The 19,412-nt window shown below is 44.8% G+C and overlaps 1 protein-coding gene across 3 annotated transcripts in view; it reads left to right on the top strand.

The window, feature by feature from the left end:
- The window catches only part of PARD3 (par-3 family cell polarity regulator), a 76,208-nt gene that overhangs the window by 10,719 nt on the left and 46,077 nt on the right, over positions 1–19,412 (top strand). For 2 of the 3 annotated variants that reach the window (XM_032957417.2, XM_032957416.2), the window contains exons 3-6: positions 12,553–12,733; positions 13,848–14,014; positions 16,999–17,133; positions 18,946–19,037. In XM_032957417.2, the coding sequence (XP_032813308.2) occupies positions 12,553–12,733; positions 13,848–14,014; positions 16,999–17,133; positions 18,946–19,037 (575 nt within the window). The remainder of the gene's footprint in view (positions 1–12,552; positions 12,734–13,847; positions 14,015–16,998; positions 17,134–18,945; positions 19,038–19,412) is intronic. The other variant, XM_032957418.2, reaches the window with a different exon arrangement.

Genomic DNA, 19,412 nt, shown 5'->3' with positions numbered 1-19,412 from the left:
TCAGCTGCCTTTGTGGAAACCCGTCAATCCAGACCAATGTGTGCCCTGCTTAACTGCTTAAGAGTCATGCCTGACTTGCTGTGAGGCCATTAAACACCACGATCAATGAAATGCATCCCCATTCATGAAGTTCCACTCATGCTTTCCAACCAGCGTGGGACCTTGGCAGGTGCCTTGCCATTGCACTGTTAGCTTTGTCTTGACTTGGGAGCTCCATTCTCGAATGCTTCTCCACATCGTAAAGCGCTCGATGCTTGCTCTCTGCACCTCTGCCGCGCCGCCACACGGTGGCGTCGTTGTACTACGACTCAGCTCCAACCCATAAGTAACGACACGGGACCAAGATCATAATTCAGTAACCACAGGTGATTGCAAGTATATTTGACTAACTGCTGTGCCAAACCCAGGTGGTACCAACAATAACAGCTTTGGTCTGGGCTCAGGGGCTAAGTATAAGCGTGTGTTCATTTCCGGGTGAGGGGTGGGGTAATCCAGTCCCTCTTTGACATGGCCAGGCGAAAAACGCGATAGACTGTACGTGCATAGCTCACTGAACTGGACAGACACGGCAAACTCTCAGCCCGTTCGCATTCGTACTCATGGCTTCACGCGCTTGTAAACGCGCAGCTGGGCTCTCGCCCAGTGGGGACAGTGACACCATTCACAGGGGATGTTTCCCAACCCGGACCAATCTTTGCATAGGCACGCAAAGCTCTTTTTTTGTTTAGAAATGGTTCCCAAATTCCCAACCGAGGTCATGGCACAAAACAAAGTAATGTATATTCAAAACTCTTCACAGCTGGCCATCCACTTCGTGGCAGATAACGGCCCAGAACAAGACATTACAATCCTACTTCTGATGCCAGTTCTATAGGCCTCTTCATCCACCATAAGAACACATCATGTATGTGCCCTGCAAAGGGCACTTGTCTTGTGTGAAATTCTCGTAACTGATATAAGCTCTGAGATCTTAAGTGACAATTAAAATTTAACATAGTGGTGTTTTTGTGTAGTTATTATTGACAGAGCTGGGACCATCAATCATTACACTTGAATACAGCTGGTTATCTGGCTTTGAACCCAGGCTGTCGACCGTATGGGCTCAGCCCTGTGACCCCTGAGCAACCCGGCCACCTCGGCATTTGAAGGCCTGATTAGTCTATGAGTAAAAGCGTCTACTGCCTGTACAGCTGTGACACTGTGATGGGATTTGGAAATTTGCGCATAAGTACAATCTGTACCAGATAGCGCTGCCTGTTAGGACGACATTACCGTACTCTCGGCTGATTTCCACGCCACATCACAACACCAACTTGCAGAAAACTTTTTTTATGCCCCAGTTACCAAACCCGTCCCATTTAATACCCATTTGGTGGATTCTTCTTTAACCACTTATTTCAATGTGGTAGTGTCTGTTATTTCATTATTTTTTAAATCGAATTCCATTTCAAAAATTATATATTAATTGTATTTATGGGTATTTAAATAATGACAGAGCGGCAGCCAAGGAATGGTACGCGTCCAAGAGAACGTACGCAGATGAGATGGATTGATGAAATCGGTTCGTGTGCAGGTACCAGTTGGATTGTTGCATTGCAGGATCGCAAGGGGCCGTTGGAGGCTTGGGGAGGCCTTCATTCAGCTGTGGATTGGTCATGACTCATAAGGATGTGGTTTCTTGTGTACCCTTACATTTAACTTTTATGCACCCCTGGCTTGTCCAATACATTAATCTCTCATGTGCGCACAGACAGTGGCAATTGGCTGTAGTTTGGATCGACTGTCATCCCTCGGGAATTGCGGTCACGAGAGTGTGTGACCTCCGTGCGACAAGGCTGTGTGCGCGCGTGGCCAGTACGTGTGGTGCGCAGAGATACGCATGTGTTGCTGCGCATGTACTGTGCACTCTGGTGCGGTGTATAAACATCGGCATTTGCGAGACAAAGGCGGCCAGGCGTGGTGCTGGCCACCCCCCCCCCCCGTATGCTGTGCCGGCCTTCATAGGTGCTCGCTAACATCACTTGCCCCAACAGTCTATTAAGGCGATATGAGTGGCTTTGTCTTTGTACTGTACACTGCACATGTCGGTTGCAAAATCCCTGCGCTGACGTCTCTTTAAAATGTTGCGCAATTCGTCCGATTTTCTCCCTTCGATGTTTACCCCGAGTTTCACATTTATCGTCACTTTGTCGATCATAGATCGAGACAGCTGATTGGTCTCTCTGCTCATCCCAGTGGTGTTATCTGCTGCTATGTCAGGTGGTGCTGATTAAGGTTTGCGCATGGAAAATGCCAATGACAATGTGCACGTTGTTCAAAATGCTTGGCACAATAGCCTCATCTGAGCAGTCATGGAACGGCTGTGCTACCCATCCTGCTCAGGAGCTATCGCAGAAGCCTATTTTTATTTTCCATGACAGAGGCTCTTTAACTCTGAGCTATCATCACTGCTGCTGCTGTATCAAGCACAGAGTTGGATGAAGTTGGAATCCTTCCACTGCTGCTGCTGTCAAATCTGGGGTAGAGCACCGAGCTCTTTCTCACCTCACTGCTTGACCGCGGAGAATTCAACCTGAAGTAGCAGTCTGGGTGGTTGATGATCCATCACTCACCGAGTCTAGTCACTCGCTCACCGGCATTCGGTCACCTTATCACTCGTCTATTGCTACTACCATGGTTACTGTTTCCTAGAACTCCACTCATTGGTTCCTCCACAAATGTTGGAGACTCGGCCTACCTGACTGTTGGATCTCTTCCACACTGTGTTCAACCACCACCACCTCCACAATGCAAGTCACACTTCTTATTCCGCTTCTTCCTTCGCACTGCTCTACTATGGCATTCCCTCCTATTGTCTCTTTTCCCAAGCTTTTAATATTAATCTATACAAATGTAGTGGGTTTCACAGAGGCGCACACTCGAACTTGGAGGCAACACGTTTATTATAACACGCCAACAGGGTAACTGTATAACGTCCACTGATTAACTACATAGGGTGGTGACTACCACGGGTAACTACACATTCGGACCAGGTCAGTTAACACACTGCCTGGTCCACGATGCCGCCGTGCGCGAAGACCGAAGATCGAAGACGTAGCCCGGCGGGTTCCATTCCCAGAGACAGCCCGGAACGCGCTCGGGACTTCCCTTTTATGCCCCTAAGTGTGGCCTGGCTCCGCCCTAGGCCACGCCCCCTTCTAGATCCTATTAGAAGGTTCTGTCCCTTATGTCACGTGTCCCTCTCGCCACCCCTTGGCCCCCGTCGCTACCCTCTCCTGGTCACGTGCCCTCTGGGGTTCACCCAGACTGGCCGTCACCAGAAGCATGCCCCCTCGGGCCTGCTTGTATGCCATACACACTGTGGTGCCAGAGAGAGACGCTAACATGCACAGTATCACCCTTCTTCCAATAGTTGATGCTCGACGCTATAGTTACGGGTATTTCTCGACAGGATAGAAAGCTGAAAGTTGGGGACACAAACAATAGGAACAATCTGAAAATCCGAGATTTTTCATTTTAAGGCCCCCAAATCTCGATTTTAAGTGCTCAAGGAACATGTTTGTGCGTGTCATTCAGAAACCGTTCAAAATATAATATAATAGAATATTGCGTGGGTTTTCGGTTGATAGAGCATTCAACGGCAAATAAAATTAAAGCGAGAACCATCGTTCTATGTTTGACTGTTTTTGAGATATTTCGGATTCAAGCAATTTTGAACGGAAAAATATGCATTTTATGATGTTCAAATCTGAATAATTCGAAAAGGTAAAATATAGGAGCTTCCCCTCATAGAGTATTCCGTTCATTAATTGTTGTTCTCTCCTCTAATATAAAAAATAACGGAATCTTTAAATTAAGTGGTTTTCGATGGGTACGTCTTAAATATAAGAAGTTGAATCAAGTTGTCAACAATTTGTGTTTTTTTTTGTGGCAAAATACACATTTTTGGAGTAGTTGTTAGTGTCCGTCTATTGGTAAAAATTGTAAAAATCATATCAGGTTAATGATTAGATTTATTGAAACTTTTGCCTAGCAAAGACAGGCTTCATGAACTAGTTTATAATAAACATGATTCATAGTGCACACATTTCACAAATCGGACGCATTATTCAATTCAAGAAACGTATTGACACGTATCCATTACCACTTCAATAGTGATGTTTGTTGCTGGCCGCTTTACAATTTAAACCTCTGGGTCTGAGCATAACAACTTTGTAAAAAAAAAACGACCATGCATCAGCTACCAGCAGCATTCAAACCTCAGGGCAGGTGGCTGAACAAGCAAGCAAGCAGGAGGATTATTTTTGAGCCGTCGTTACAATTGAGAGAGCCTTTCATTGCGGCTTGATTGGCCATGCAAATTAGATTTGCTGTGCAACTCGCCTGCATATTGCTGCTGGTGTGAATAAAGCACAAACGCTTTAAGTTTGCCACTTGGCTAATGTGATGTTGTATCGGTGTCTAGATAATTACGTGACTTTAGTGTCACAAGATGCCCCACTTTGCAAACATCTGGATCATTGACTGCAGTCGTTTCCCGAGGGCAGGCCTTGTCCGATCTCGTTACACAGGTCCCTCAGTGGCCGGTGCATGACCTTTGCACTGGTCATGCCTCCCAGCACTGCAGTATTACTTTCCTGATGATGACTTATCATCGCACATGCTGTTCGCATTTCTACATTTTACAGAATACCAGTGCTGTAATGTTTTCTCTGGCATGATCTTGTTTTGGCCTTTTCTTAAATTTGACTTTAACTCGGATTGTTGTTGTTGATTGTGTGCTGCGCTTGCTTGCTAACGAGGCAATGTTGATGTAAAACACGTGTGTTACTCTGGGACTCATTTATAACACTTGAGGTTTGCCGTACCTCCATGCGCTTTGATGGTTTGCCCAGTCATGACGTTTAAATTGTGTAGCAAAATAAATAATCAGACAACACACCTCCTTCACTGATATGTTTCTTGACATGAAAAACTAAATAATTTTTTACACATCCCATCCGCCGCATGGCCTTGTGGGAGTGCACCTTTTCAACGGCATTGGTTTAATGCAAGCAAACTCTGGACTGTTTTCAACATTTGGTGTCTCATCAGCAGTTACTCGCTTGAACCAAATCTGGTGAACTGCCAGATGTTTATTGGCAAGGGTCCCTCACTGTTCGATATGGGTTATAGTTCGGTTACAAAACTATACAATATGTTCATAATAGAGGTTTTTTTGGTTTATATCGCGTAAATATATAAATGTGTCATTAAAACCCGCCACCATTTACGCGATCTAACCCAAAAAAACCTTTTATGGATGATATTGGTCGCGAAAGCCTACATGTTAATCGACACTATGTATCGACAAGTTTAGAATGAGTGACGCTTCGCTGGTGGAATGTGCTGCGAAGAAGGGCCATTGCCCAAAACCTCACCTATTTTATGATTTATATAAATATGGGCTCTGGTTTGATGCAAAACTATATACTGTAATACCTAATACACTTCCAGAAGGCCGTGCAGCTGATGGGATCTGTAATAACTAGGTTTTTTTGTAATCATGCGGGCAGAAAAATATAGGAAGACGTGTATTGTCTGTTTATTTATTTTGTGATTTATATTCTCTGCGACGACGCTTGATGATTGTGTTTAAAGCTGTGCAGGTTTGGACATGTGACACCACAGAAAGTGTTTGTCTCTGCCCGTGATGTGGGAGGGGGAGGTGAAACCCGAATGGTTCGCGATCCGGCCTGGCTCGTTAGCAGCGGTCGTCTTGGGTTACGCAGCTGAGTGGGGTCGTACCGGGCGGTGCGTTGCAGAGGGAGGCTCGCTTGCCTGCGTGCCATTTGCGGTGTTTTGTACGACGACACCGCTTGGACGGAGTAGAGATTTGGATTTCATTGTCACCATGAGGTGCGGCTTTATTTGCTCAGCTGTCAGTTTGCACGGTTGCCCGTGAAATCGTCGTGGAGGATTTCACAGTGGTTTCTGAAGAAGGCTCCACTTGAAATGTTTGTTGACTTTTTTATAAGCATTAATGCATTGCATTGTTCCTCTCACGTGACCTCTCGAGGTCTTATATGATACCCCCTCATTTGCATTTGTTTTTTTCCAGGTATTCCCCCACACCCTCCTGAACTCCCTCCCACCGGTATACACAAAGTGTTGTTGTTTTTATTAATGAAGTGGAGAAACCACAAGTGGTGGCTCTTTTTGAATACCCCATGAGTCAAGTGGATTGCCTAGTACCACCTGGGGGAAAATTGGTACCAGTTTTCACAATGGGCAGGATATGCCGTGGGCACGATCCACCATGGTCACAAAGCTTAGCGTGCAAACCGTCCACCTCTTGTTTGATTCTCATTTTCCATAGATGTTTACATGTGACACCTACATTTATAAATTCCAAAATGATATTCGCTATAAAACATACCATGGTATCAATTTAATGCCATGTTTCTCATAGAAAACAACAACAGAGAACTGCCTATCACACGTGTTTGCGATCTACAGATGACATGCTTCAAAACAATCTTTGGAAGCATTTGCCAGCCCTGGTGATACCGATTGGACATTTTCAGGCCACAAATGGGCCCCAATGCACTCTCTTAAATGTACACAAGGGAGCAGCGCTACCCTTGCCTGTGCAGGAATGTGGCTTTGCTGTTCAGGGCAGTGTGGCGAACCTTGGCTATGCCCAGCAGAAGAGTGCGCGTGATGGCACAACATCGTTGCTCATCACAAACAGTGGGATGCATTTATAAACACACGCCTGTAAAAAGGGTTTCATGTAAATCACTTATGGACTACTCAGCATAGCATGCGAGTGAACGGTGTTGTCCATGCTGAACAGTGCGCCGTGTCTCATTGTTTCCTGATTGGAAATTGCGATTTGTTTCCCAAACGTGTGCCAATCTATGCTGTACAACGGCGTCATTGCTTTCTACAAATCCCACAAATGTTCCCCCCCTCCCCCAAGTTGCCTCTTAACTATCTCGATAACAATTGAACGTCATTGTTTCACTCCTAACTTTTTTTCCCAGTAATCAGCGTTATCTGAATCAGGGAATTAAACCTCTTACATGTGCTGTTCCATTATTATTGTTTACCTCTTTGTGAGCATCCTTACCCTCGGTTCCCACACGCTGCTCTCTACACATTGCCGCTCTAATGGCTGCAGGCTAAAAGCGGAGGCGCGTTTAGACGACCTGTTTACAATGTCCCCGAGGGAGTCTCGCGTTCGTTCGGGGCTCGCAGGGCGGACGTTCCAGCTGGCCTGAGGTCGCACTCGAAGGGGAACACAAGCACGGCCAGTGGGGCCCTAAAGTCGCTTTGTCAACGTGCGAATCGCCCAGTGGACGTGCAACGTCGCCGCCAGTGCTTGGTGCCAACCGGGGCCGCATTGCACCGCAGGAGATGCCCGCGCTGTATTTTCTGACTTGGACAGCAATGGGGAGGTTGCGTTGAAGACGTAGATCGTCTAACACAGTGTTTCTCAAACTTGTTTGGCCTCCGAACCACTCGGCCAATGCAACCATTTCCGGGACCGCCCAACCCCCCACCCCTGGTGATAAAACGCAATCACTTCTCTCTAAATAACAGGAATGCAAAATTATTCATCCATATTAGAGGTTATTTTGGGTTAGATCGCGTAAATATATAAATGTGTCGTTAAACTCGCCACCACTCGACACGGCCAACTAGTAAGGGTTGTCACGTAAACAGAACGTGCCAATTCGTCACTCGTACAGCACACCGGTGTGTTGGAGAGCCAAGCCACAACATTTACAATCTGAGTACGACGTTTCGTCAGTAATTACAACTAGCTTAATTAGGCGACAGCCAGATTTGTGGAGAAGCCCACCTGTTTCGTTCCTTATAAAGAGGTGTAGATGTGGTGACCACACTCCATGTGCATTATGCGAGCCCATTGATCTTGTCCCCCTTGTCCATTGTGGGTATTAAAATAGCAGTACCAAAGGTAATCCCTATTGAAGGTATGGTGGCCTGTATAGGCATGCATTTAAACAAGGTATTATTTAATTATTTGTTTCCACGCAGCACTAAATCGGTAGCTATCCGAACGGTTAAAATAATTTTCATTTCTTTCAATTTCGATTGTTTAATTAATTAGTCTTGGCCAGTAGTAGCTAGTTTTGCACAGAACTTCAACATTATCAAAATCATTTTTTCTTCTTGGTTTTTTCGGTAAAGTCACGTAGAATGGAAATAAAATAATAAAAATAAAACATAATAAAATAAAATGAAAAAATATAATAAAATTAAATAAAATCAATTCAGTGTCCTTGTTGGGACGCGTGTTCTGCTACTGCTGACAGTTGTATTTGGGAGAATTTAAAATGTATTTGGTGTTCTTTTAGTCTCGTGCTGATCATTCGACCTGTTTGCCCAATATGGCATTTGCCACAAGTGCAGTTAATCCTGTGCACACCTGTTGATAGCTTCAGTAATACATCTTTTGTACCAGATATTAATTTATGTATTTTATGTACCGTGTCAAATCTGACTCGGATGTTTTGTTTTTCCAAACACCTGGCTAGTTTATCAGTTACTCTCACAATGTATGGTATTTTGATCGTTTTAATTACTTGGGCAGTTTCAATGCTTGTATTATTTGATTTGGTTTTCACATTCAGTGCCCTTATATTGGTCGCGAAAGTCGACGTCTTTAACCAAAAATGTTCATATTACCGGATAATAAAAAAAAATTTAACGCACCTATGAGGTTTTTTTTTAGAGGGGCATTTAGATCTTAGGGATTGGGTAGTTTAATCAGGGTAGTTTACCTAACTTCATTTAAAAAAAGAAATATGAGTAAAATATTAATAATTTTCGAAATAAAAGGTATAAACATTGTTATTAATTTTGGATCAACCTGCATTGGCATCAGCCCACGGACCACCTGGAGGGTCGTTGCGGACCGCTGGTGGCCCGGGGGTCTAACAGGTAGCAATGCATTAGCAGACAATACATGGCTGTCAACCCCTTGTCAGTGCCTACCTTATTATAGACCAATTCAGACCTTATTGGTCACTCTATACCCTTATAAATCTCAATGTTCATCCTACAAAGTCCCATCACAAGGGATGGGAAATACAAACAAATATACAAAAAACTTTTCTGTATTGAAACGGCTGTGCGCCGTATGGACTTGGAAACTCAATTTCCCTGTACAAGAATACAGGTAAACAGTATGGGTTGACAGGTATGACAATATGCCCTGTTCATGTGTCTGTCTCTCCACGTTAAAATTTAATAAAATTTTTACACATGCAATTAGCCACACGGCCTTGTCGGAGTAGGTTCTGTATTCTATTATTTTTGGTTCTTTTGGTAATATCACGTAGGTAGAAAAATAAATCACGACGTTTCGATCGCAACACAAGCAATCGTCATCAGGTGGGACAACCACAGCAAGAAAAAATTGCTGAAGTAGTTTGTATTATATAGTTTGCATCAAAATAGGACTCATCTAATAGAGAGGGTCCTTGCATACAAAAATCCGGCAGTATACCAGAATGTGTTGAAGCGAGCCTGACTGCTGAAGAGACAATAAATATCACAAATGGTCCAGAGTTTCTATTAAACCAATAGTGTTGAATGCATGCACCCTCAGAACAAGGCTGTGCGGCCAATGGGATGAGTAAATATGTACATTAATAGTTTAGTGAAGAGACATGTGAAGGAGTCATGCTGTATTGTCCTCTAATCTACTTTGCCTGATTTAGTTGGTAGTTCATTAATCATCTAATTATGCCGAGTGTGCATTGTAGAGTTGTACGGTTTTGGCATCAAACCCGACTGAGTTGGATGTTGCCTTCTTTGATTACGATCAGAACGAGAATGGCCGAGAGAGTCTGTGGTCCACTCCAAATGAGCACGCATGTGTGAGCACGGCGATTACATCCACATGACCGCGTGCTATCCCTGCATGCATCGTTCTATGGTAACACTCAGCCCTGAGCTGGACACGGACACTGTCACCGTGAAACATGGGTCGACAAGCCTAACCACAATTGCTCACTGCATGAACCTCCAATTTAAATAGACCTTGTGTGATACATTCGGCCAGGCAGCTCAGTGTTAGATCGAGCGGCATGTAATCGGAAGGTCGTAAGTTCAAATCCCGGTTGGGGGTTGAATTAGCCCATCAACCCTTTGAGGTCGATAAAATAGGTACAAGTTTATGGGGAAGTCGATAGTTTGTCCTATGCCCTTGCCATAGGAGTGCAGAATTTCCACCACTGAGCTAATTTGAGCAGGAAATTGCTTTGACTTTGGCTTTTTACTCTGTATTCCGTAATATGAAACTCCTATATAGCAAAATAAAAGTTACGAGCGAGCGGCGCACCGTAAATGTCGCGAGCAGACTGTGGCCGCAACTCGTCGAGGCGTGTGTGCAGGAAGGAGTCTGCAAAGGGCTCTTGATTGTTGCCATATGCCTCCTCCCTGGAGAGCCCTGCTCCAAATCCTGGACAACAATAGGAGGACGACCGCGTCACAGCTGCCATCCGTGCAGATGCGGCGTGCTCGCGTCTTGTTGTGGCCGTTGTGAAAACTTCACAACAGACAGCTGAGGCGAGGTGTGGCGGTACCGCTTAACTTTGTGTGCACAGCTGGGCGCAGTATTTGTGTGTTGACACAGGGAATGCCGTTTGGATAATTCTGCGCATGGTTCCTCATTGGAGGATCTGCCCTATTAATAAAATTGGCGTTCTTCGTCTAATCCAGGCCACATGTTCACCGCAGACGCTTGGTGCGGTACAGTAACCAGACTCCCATTGGCTCCGTCTGAAAATTGCTTCTCTGATTTCTCTCCTTGTGTGGTGCCTGAGGTGGTCTCCTCGTCCACCTCATGTGATTTATTTGCTTTGAACATAAAACATTTAATTTTGTCAGTCAGGTGTGTTTATAAATAAGCTTATAAACTAGTACGTAATTAGAGTTGCACAATTGTCTATTACATGATTTTAATTGAGGTATTGCAGTGGGCTAGTTTTTTGTGCATTCTATGAACTCCACAACCCGAGTTTGATTGCCAGGCCATGGTTGACATCGGTATCCAATGATATCTGAACCAGTTGTGGGCCCTCTTCCTTCACCATCCCGCACTAACCGCCATGGTGAAGTATGGCCAAACAACTCCCTTCAACAACACTGTGTGCAGAGGCCTTCAGAATTGAGCACTGGAGATCGAAATTTTTAGTAAACGTAATTGTGCCGATACTCATTCAATTGAAACGGTGTTGAAGTGCGGAGGGCTTCCCTATGCGTTTCCCACCCCGATGTCTGTGTTGGGCTCTCGGAATGAAGAATGCTGCTCCCTCTGCTTAGTCACGGCAGTGCTCGCTCATGTCCCGGGCAGATGCAAAGCTCTTATAACAACAATAATAATAATAACCTTGGTCGATTCAAGAAACGTGTTACACTCTTGTCTATTACAAATTTGATAGTTTAGTTTGTTCCTGGCCGTTTGACATTTTTCTTCTTTGGGCCTGTATCTCAGCAAATGTTGGGTTTAAAAAATAAAAATGCACGGCTGTGTGAGCGGCACCTCTCTCTCTGCCTAGTGGCGCAGCGCTTTGCCGTGGGCACCTATCTTTAGATATGAACGGGAATATCATGAACATGTCACTGTTTGTCAACATTGTCTCCATCCTTGTCTATGCACTTGTACCAATGTGGAAGCGGGGCCAGCATTTGTTATCAGCGTCCTGCACATGATGATTCCCACATCGGGCATCATTCACGGTGTAATGGCCTCTGGTGTTCTCAGGCTCATGACAGATCCGCTTCGCTCTGGCCTAGCAGATCTGCGCTGGCAGGTGGAGTGTCGCGTGCGAGGTGCGCCTGACTCGCAAGCGCTTCCCCTGACCGCGGTCCCGCTGAGTGATAAGGGGATTGCGGGCGCGGTTTCCTGTTGCTGGCGCGAGATCATGGTTGCGGTCATAAATGCTTTCTGAAATATGACCAAACAACCGTTGGTCTCTTCGAAGCCATAACAGGGGCAGGCCAAGATACTGGCTTTGATGTGTTGGGAGTAGAGCTTCAGCTCGGCTTTGTTTGTGAGATAACATTGGCACAGTGGCTGTAAAAAGACAATCCGCTGTGTTTAGAGGGAAATTGTCTGTGTAGCGAATGTGAGTGTGTGTAATGAATGTGTGTGTATTTTGTGAATTTAGATATACAGCAATACAGTCTATATACAGTACAACTTGTTATGTGGCTCAGTGGTAGAGCGACCAGCTAACAATGGGAAGGTTGTGCGTTCAATACTGAATGGGTCTTAACTCAGCCCTTCATCCCCCAGGGGTCAAGGAATATGAGTACCACTTTGTGGTGAAGTCAGTAGCAGTTGTCCTTTGGATAGATTCGTTCCCACAATATGAACATGGAAGCAAGAAATTGTGTGCCGTGCTGGCCTTCATACGTGCTCGCTAAGAACACTTGCCCCAGCAGTCTGTTAAAGGCTGCACGGAAGATCTTTATGTGTGGTCTCGTGTGTGGATGTGGATGTTGAGTTTTACTGTGCATTGGTGCGTGCAGCTGATCGCCATCTACGAGGAGCAGGAGCCCCAGCCGGGCGGCGGCGGGGACTGCACAAGCACCAGCTCCACGGGCACGCAGAGCCCCGACATGTTCGGCAGCGAGGTGGAGCCGCCAGGCCATGCCGCTGCCACCACGGCCTTCAACGAGATCGAGGTCACACCCTCGGCCCTCCGAGCCAGTGAGTCCCCCCTCTCGAGCGGCTCTGCTCTCTGCTCTTCTCTTTAGAGCCCTTATTCATCTGAAAATGCGACTCCAGAGCCACACTGTCAGGGAAAACTCGACGCGGCTCTCTCCCCACAGTCGAAGATGACTGCCTCACTGGGCCCCTATCTATGCGCGTACACTATTCGATGCCTCCTCTTACTTCACTCAACAGCTGTCGATTTATGGCAACAGTAACTCTGCTCTCCGGTCGCAAGATCATCCTAACAGTGTTGCTGTCCCTGGAGTAAAAACCCAAACAGGCTCAACTCTCACTCAGACACAGCTGCCTCAACGTGGAACGATCTCATGGACACTCAAGCACGCCGCCAGTCTCAACTCATCTCAATATTCGTTTTAATCTCTCTCGCACAACATTCGCAACTCTTACAGCTGTTAGACCACGTTCTTTATGAAACGGAATTGTGAGCCGTTTCATTATTTGTGGATTATTTACGTGTTTGACTCGGTGCGATGTTCACTCTGTAAATGTGTAAGCTATAGATGTAAAATGTGTGTGTGTGTACATGTCATGCTGTGTGTGTGTGTGTCACTTGACACTGTGAACACCCTTGCACTCGAGATGTTCCTTTTTAAGGGAGGTTTTAGGTGAAATATTGTGTTGAATAAAGTTTTTTATTCTGTATATTATCAGAGCACGTGCACGATTTGTCAAAAAGCTCGGTCATGTTAAAAAAAAAAAAGTGATCGGTTGCTGAAACGAGCAATGAGGAGGTGCTCATTTCCCATTCGCGGCCCTGAGCCAGCAGTGGAAATTCCACATTCCTATGGTGGGGGAAAATCCACTTGGAGGAAAGCCATTGTTGACTCCTCCACGAAGTGGTATGCATTTTATTGACCCCCAACCAGGATTTGAATTTGCGACCTTCCAGTTGTGAGCCTCTCACTTAACTGCTGAGGCACCTGGCCGGTTATGACATCCATGAGGTTTTGAAGTCTTAGTTGATGGCTGATCTTCCGCCATCGTGGTCGATGCGTAACTTTGGTCCTGAATGGATTTGTTAACGCATTCAATGGACCGTTACACAGGAGCTCGAGCTCATCGCGTACTTGTTTTTTCCTGATTACAGCCACTCCGCTACACGTGCGACGCAGCAGCGACCCCGCGCTGGCTGGATCCGCGTCGGAACTGGTCCAGCCCGGCCTTACGGTCGCGGGTGACGGTGGCCGCAGGCCACAGACGCACTGGTCTACCACGAACCTGCACCAGCCGGCCGAGCCACCCCCCACGCAGAACGTACGCGAGCAAGTAGCGAGCCCAGTCCTTGCACGATCGTTTCTCACTGCTGTGTGGGCTGCGCGTCTCACTTTGTTCGAGAATTTGCAGTCTCGCAAACTCGTGTGTTGTTTAAATACACGGCATTTGCACCCACAATCACATTCGCTCCATTCACATTTAGTACGTTCACATCCACTACTTTTACGATCACAAATGCATATTCTTAGCTCTTTCGGTAAAGTCACGTTGAAGGGAAACAATAAAATAATAAAATATATATAAAACTATAAAAAAATTCTCCCAACGTTTTGACCATAACACAAACGGTCGTCATTTAAACGGTGTAATACAAAACGGTGTAATACACCGTTTAGATAATAATACAAAACGGTGTAATACACCGTTTAGATGATGATACAAAACGGTGTAATACACCGTTTAGATGATGATACAAAACGGTGTAATACACCGTTTAGATAATAATACAAAACGGTGTAATACACCGTTTAGATGATGATACAAAACGGTGTAATACACCGTTTAGATGATAATACAAAACGGTGTAATATACCGTTTAGATGATAATACAAAACGGTGTAATACACCGTTTAGATGATAATACAAAACGGTGTAATACACCGTTTAGATGATAATACGGTTAGATGACGACCGTTTGTGTTATGGTCGAAACGTCGTGAGAATTTTTTAATTGTTTTATATATATTTTATCATTTTATTGTTTCCCTTCAACATGACTTTACCGAAAGAGCTAAGAATATGAATTACTGCAGTCACGAAAGCTTTAAATCAAAAGATCACAAATGCATTCGCTACATTCACGTGATGCTGGTAATGAGTTAACGATCTCAGTTATAGCGCTGAGGTGCAGTGGTTATGGACGGTTCCATTAGAACTGAGTTATGTTTTTGTGATCTGTAAGAAAAGCAACAGGTAAGTATTTTTTTTCAATAAAACAACGGAAAAGCAAGATGGTCCTGAAAACGAGTCGCCGCGTTCATCGACAAGCGCAGTGGATGCCACATTGTGAGGTGCAGCCACACATGTTGTAGTGCAGGATCAGTGAAGCCTGCAGAGTGAAACTTGCAGGTTAAGGGCAGAATGTATTCTACAGGGTGAGTGCAGGGTGAATTATATGGGCTGCATCTAGCAGAGTGTGCTCAGTGTACTTACGGGCTGCGTGTGGTGCAGTGTAGAAACAGTGATCCTGCAGGGTGTGGTGCAGCCCTCTGGCCACCCTGTCTGCAGCTGGGTGTGTGCGGTTTTATTTTGAATGAAGAGGATCAAGCAGTCGTGTCTCTGATGTGGCTCTCACTCCGGACAATGCGTGCGATACGATGGGGAGAGCAGCTCAGTGTGACCCCGGCGGTTTGAATTGATACGGGGTGCTACCAGGCAGCTGCCCACGTGCACAATTTGACCCCTCGTAAAAGGTAGTTGGTTTCTATGTGAATTCCGTTCTGAAGATGGTACAATCGGAAATTTACGTTAATTGTATCTAACACATGGCACAGCTGTTTCTTGAAGGCGTCTGTATGACTTGCAAGTTAATTTGCTTGTGCCATAAAGTACTTCTGTAACAACTTTAACGATACTCTACATTAACACATTCCCACTTTGGTTAAACTTTATTGCATGCGTATGCAAATGCAACGTTTTATTTAACACGTAGGCTTTCACGACCAATATTATTCATAATAAAGGTTTTTAGGTTAAATCGCGTAAGTATGTGTCGAAACCCTCCACCACCCAACAAGGGCAATCAGTAAGGGATTTGTCACGTACACAAAAAGACAATTCTACTTCAGCCCACCGGTGTGTTGAAGAGTGAATCCACAACATTTACAATTTGAGTACGACGTTTCGCTGGTAATTACATCCAGCATCATCGGGCGACTTTCAGACTAGTGAAGCCCTCCACCTGCTTCCGGTCTTAAATAGAGCAGCAGGGTGATGTCATCATTTAACCCAATCAGAGGCGGAGGGGGGGTATTGTAATTATTTAATAGATTAGTAATCGGTTAATTGTCATGATTTCTCTATATGGAGTTGTAATTTGTATTATTTAATAACTAAACCCAAACACTATACCCAATCAGGTGCAGAAATCAGAGGCGGAGTAGGGGGGAAGGTTGTTATTGTAATTATATACTACATTAGTAATCAGTTAATTAGTATGCGTTTCCCCCTATAAGGAATTGTAATGATTGTAATATGTATTATTTAATAATACGCTTCCAGGCCGCACTAAGCCTGTCGCTGTCAGAGCAATTAAAATTATTTGAAGCAGGTGGAGGGCTTCACTATTCTGGCAAATCGGCGCGATGATGCTGGATGTAATTACCAGCGAAACGTTGTACTCAAATTGTAAATGTTGTGGATTCACTCTTCAATACACCGGTGGGCTGAAGTAGTGACTTTGTCTTTTTGTTTACGTGACAAATCCCTTACTAATTAGCCTTGTCGGGTGGTGGAGGGTTTTCACACATTTATACATTTATACTTATGCGATCTAACCCAAAAACCTTTATTATGAGCAACGTTTTATGTTGGATATGTTTTGTTCTAAGCCAGTGGTTCCTAAGATGTGGTCGCGCAGATGGCTGGTGCTCCTCGAGGCTGCGGGAAGTGCTCGCGGAGCCGTTGAAAACGCTATGATTCAGAGTCATTTTATTTTGTAATAATCTGTTATTGGTGCACGGCCGTACACGGATATTTGTTGAGACATGGCGGTGATGGTCCGTGGGCCCAGAAGGGTTGGGATCTGCTGGTCTAAACTATAATGGTTGTCTGCTTGTTTGGGAAAATTAATGCACGATTTGCTTCATAAAAACATGTTCTGTTTTATTAACCACACTTACCAACTAATTGCGCTGCTTTTGTTAAAACTGTTTGCTGAGCTATCCCAGCAGTGGGCCCTGCCTCTCTAACCCCTTTGTCATGGATTCATCGGTCTGTGCCCGTTTGGGGGTGGCTGCATGCAGAGCACGGGTGGAGGGAGTGAAGGGGGATTGGGGCCCATGGGGGAGGGGCACCTGCCGGGGTTCCAGCGGGATCTGTCGCGTTCCTCGGTGGGCCTCACGCACCCCATCGTGGAGAAGTGGCTGGAGAGGCAGGAGGTAACCTCCGCCCCCTGCCACTCACAACCCAGCTTAAGCGGGCACACCAGGGCGTGCGTTTCCGCCTTGCCAGTGTCCTCGGCCCGATGTAATCTACAACAAAATAATCACCAGTGTCCTTGTGGAGACTATTAACAGATAACAACAACACACCTCCTTTCCACATCTGGCCCTCTGCTTAAAAATTTTAAAACAGTTTTTTAAACATTCTATCAGCCACATGGGCTTGGTTAAATAACTGGGCAGTTCACGAGTGTTGGTGCGAGCAAGCCTGACTGCTGATGACACATATGTTTGAAACTGGTCCTGAGTTTTCTTTTATTGAACCGATGTTGCTTGAATGAAGCAATTTACGACATAATAGAAACAGATGTTCCAGGAAGAGCACAAAACTGAAAGGGGCAGCGTGTGTTTGGGCTCAGGAACGGCAAGACAGCTGTAAAATCTGTTCATTGTGGAGTCACTGTATTTTGGCTGCCAGTCTCGATTTCAATGTTTTCCAGGTTTATCTTGTATTTGTCTTTGTAGTGAAGATTAAGTAGTTTTTCTTAAGCATTTTGCTCAGTATTTTTTGTACCAAAAGTGGTGACAGGCACCTCGGCTATTTTTTGAGCATGTTTAAAGGTCAAACCTCACCTGTAGCTTTGTCTAGCAATGTAAAAACAGTGTAATGAGCAGAGTTGAATTAAATCCTTGATTATGTTTGATCACGTAGAGCTATTAATGCTTCCCTTCCTAAAATGGACTGCTCAAAGTAGTTATTGGACAAGTTAAATAACGATTGTTTTTTTTATTTGGACTCAGGCACTTATACATGTTGAAATGTGTAAGGATAATCTCCATGAACCTGGGGGTTTGCTTTGACTGTAAAGTATGGGACCGTTTTTGAGGTCAATGTAGCAAGTGGAAGTGATGTATGTGTATTGGAAAGTTTAATCTGTTGCCCAGAAAAATCTATAGAGAATTTAAGGGAGACCGGTTTTAAGTTGTCTGGCTCTGTAAACAGCCTCGAAGGACAACAGAGCGCATTGTAAATTCCGTTGTGAGGCAGTGCACTGTATTTGTACTAACACGTGTTGGTGATCGTGGCTCACCAAACCTTTAGTACTGTGTGTGATGTGAGTTTTACAGCAGAAGGGAAGAGTCAGTGTTAAGTTTGTTATGAATAACCCAGTGGGAACTCAAGAGACCAGGATAGGAGTGGCATTTCCGACAGTGACCTGGGTGACTAAAATAACAAAAGAAATAACAAAAAACGATGTGGAGCAATGAAGCAAATAGAAATCGGAGCAAAACCAACCAGAAATAAAACGGTGCACAAACACAAATCAGTATTAAATGAAATTAATTTCCTTGGACAAAAGTTGGCTTGAACAAATTATTTTTGAAAACCTTTCATAGTAAAATTAAGTAATGGAAAAATTCTAAAAGATTAATGGTGATAATTGGACTGGGATGTAAACAGATAGGGATGTGTGTAGAATACAATTTCATGTCAGGTTATCATAGACAATGGACAGTTTAACAACATGGATGATGTAGAGTGTTAACCGGTCAGTCCACCAGTTTCTTTCCCCACTACAAGGGTTTTTCTATTTTTAATCACAGTTGATGAGTGCAGTACCTATTTGGTTGACTGTCTAGTTGGTGAATTATGACACTTTCTGTAGATGGTAAGGCATTAATCTCCGAGTGTTTGTGCTGCTGTCTTGTACCTCACGTCCGGCGTAGATAGTGTTTCCATTGTCGGAAGCAACACTCTTAACATCTGGCTGGTTTCCTTTTTGTTCTGCTGTTTGTCTTTCTTCCCAGGCCGTGGAGAATGGGGAAAAGGAAGAGGGCAGTGGCCACAAACGGGATGAGATCGTCAAACCCACGTCCCGCGCGGCCACCCCCCATCCCAGGTGGGGGCACCGTGAGCCCTGGCGGGACAATCTGAGCGAGCAATGCCAATGAGTCCATACGGCAAAGCCCGGCTTGCTGGACTAAAAGGGGGGGCCCTGGTTTGGCCAGCTGAAAAGTCCGGCTTGCTGCAATTTCAATATAATATAATAATTTTATATAGCGTCATTCATGCAATTGCATCCCACAACGCTGCACATAAATTATCCAGTTCCGTACACAGATTATACAAAAACAATATGTCTGTGAAAAAAGCAATACACACGTGGATGTGTAATGCATGTACACATGCATTATACAGTCGATGTGTATATGTAATGTGTTAGTAGTTTAACGGTTAGCACGATGCTGCGCTGTGACACTGGCGACCCGAGCTC

Source organism: Petromyzon marinus, chromosome 19 (assembly GCF_048934315.1).
Source record: "Petromyzon marinus isolate PM22_M1 ecotype Great Lakes invasive population chromosome 19, UKy_Petmar_22M1.pri1.0, whole genome shotgun sequence".
Classification (NCBI taxonomy): domain Eukaryota; kingdom Metazoa; phylum Chordata; class Hyperoartia; order Petromyzontiformes; family Petromyzontidae; genus Petromyzon; species Petromyzon marinus.
Note: the sequence above shows the minus strand (reverse complement) of the source record. Positions and strands in the feature narration are given on the sequence as shown.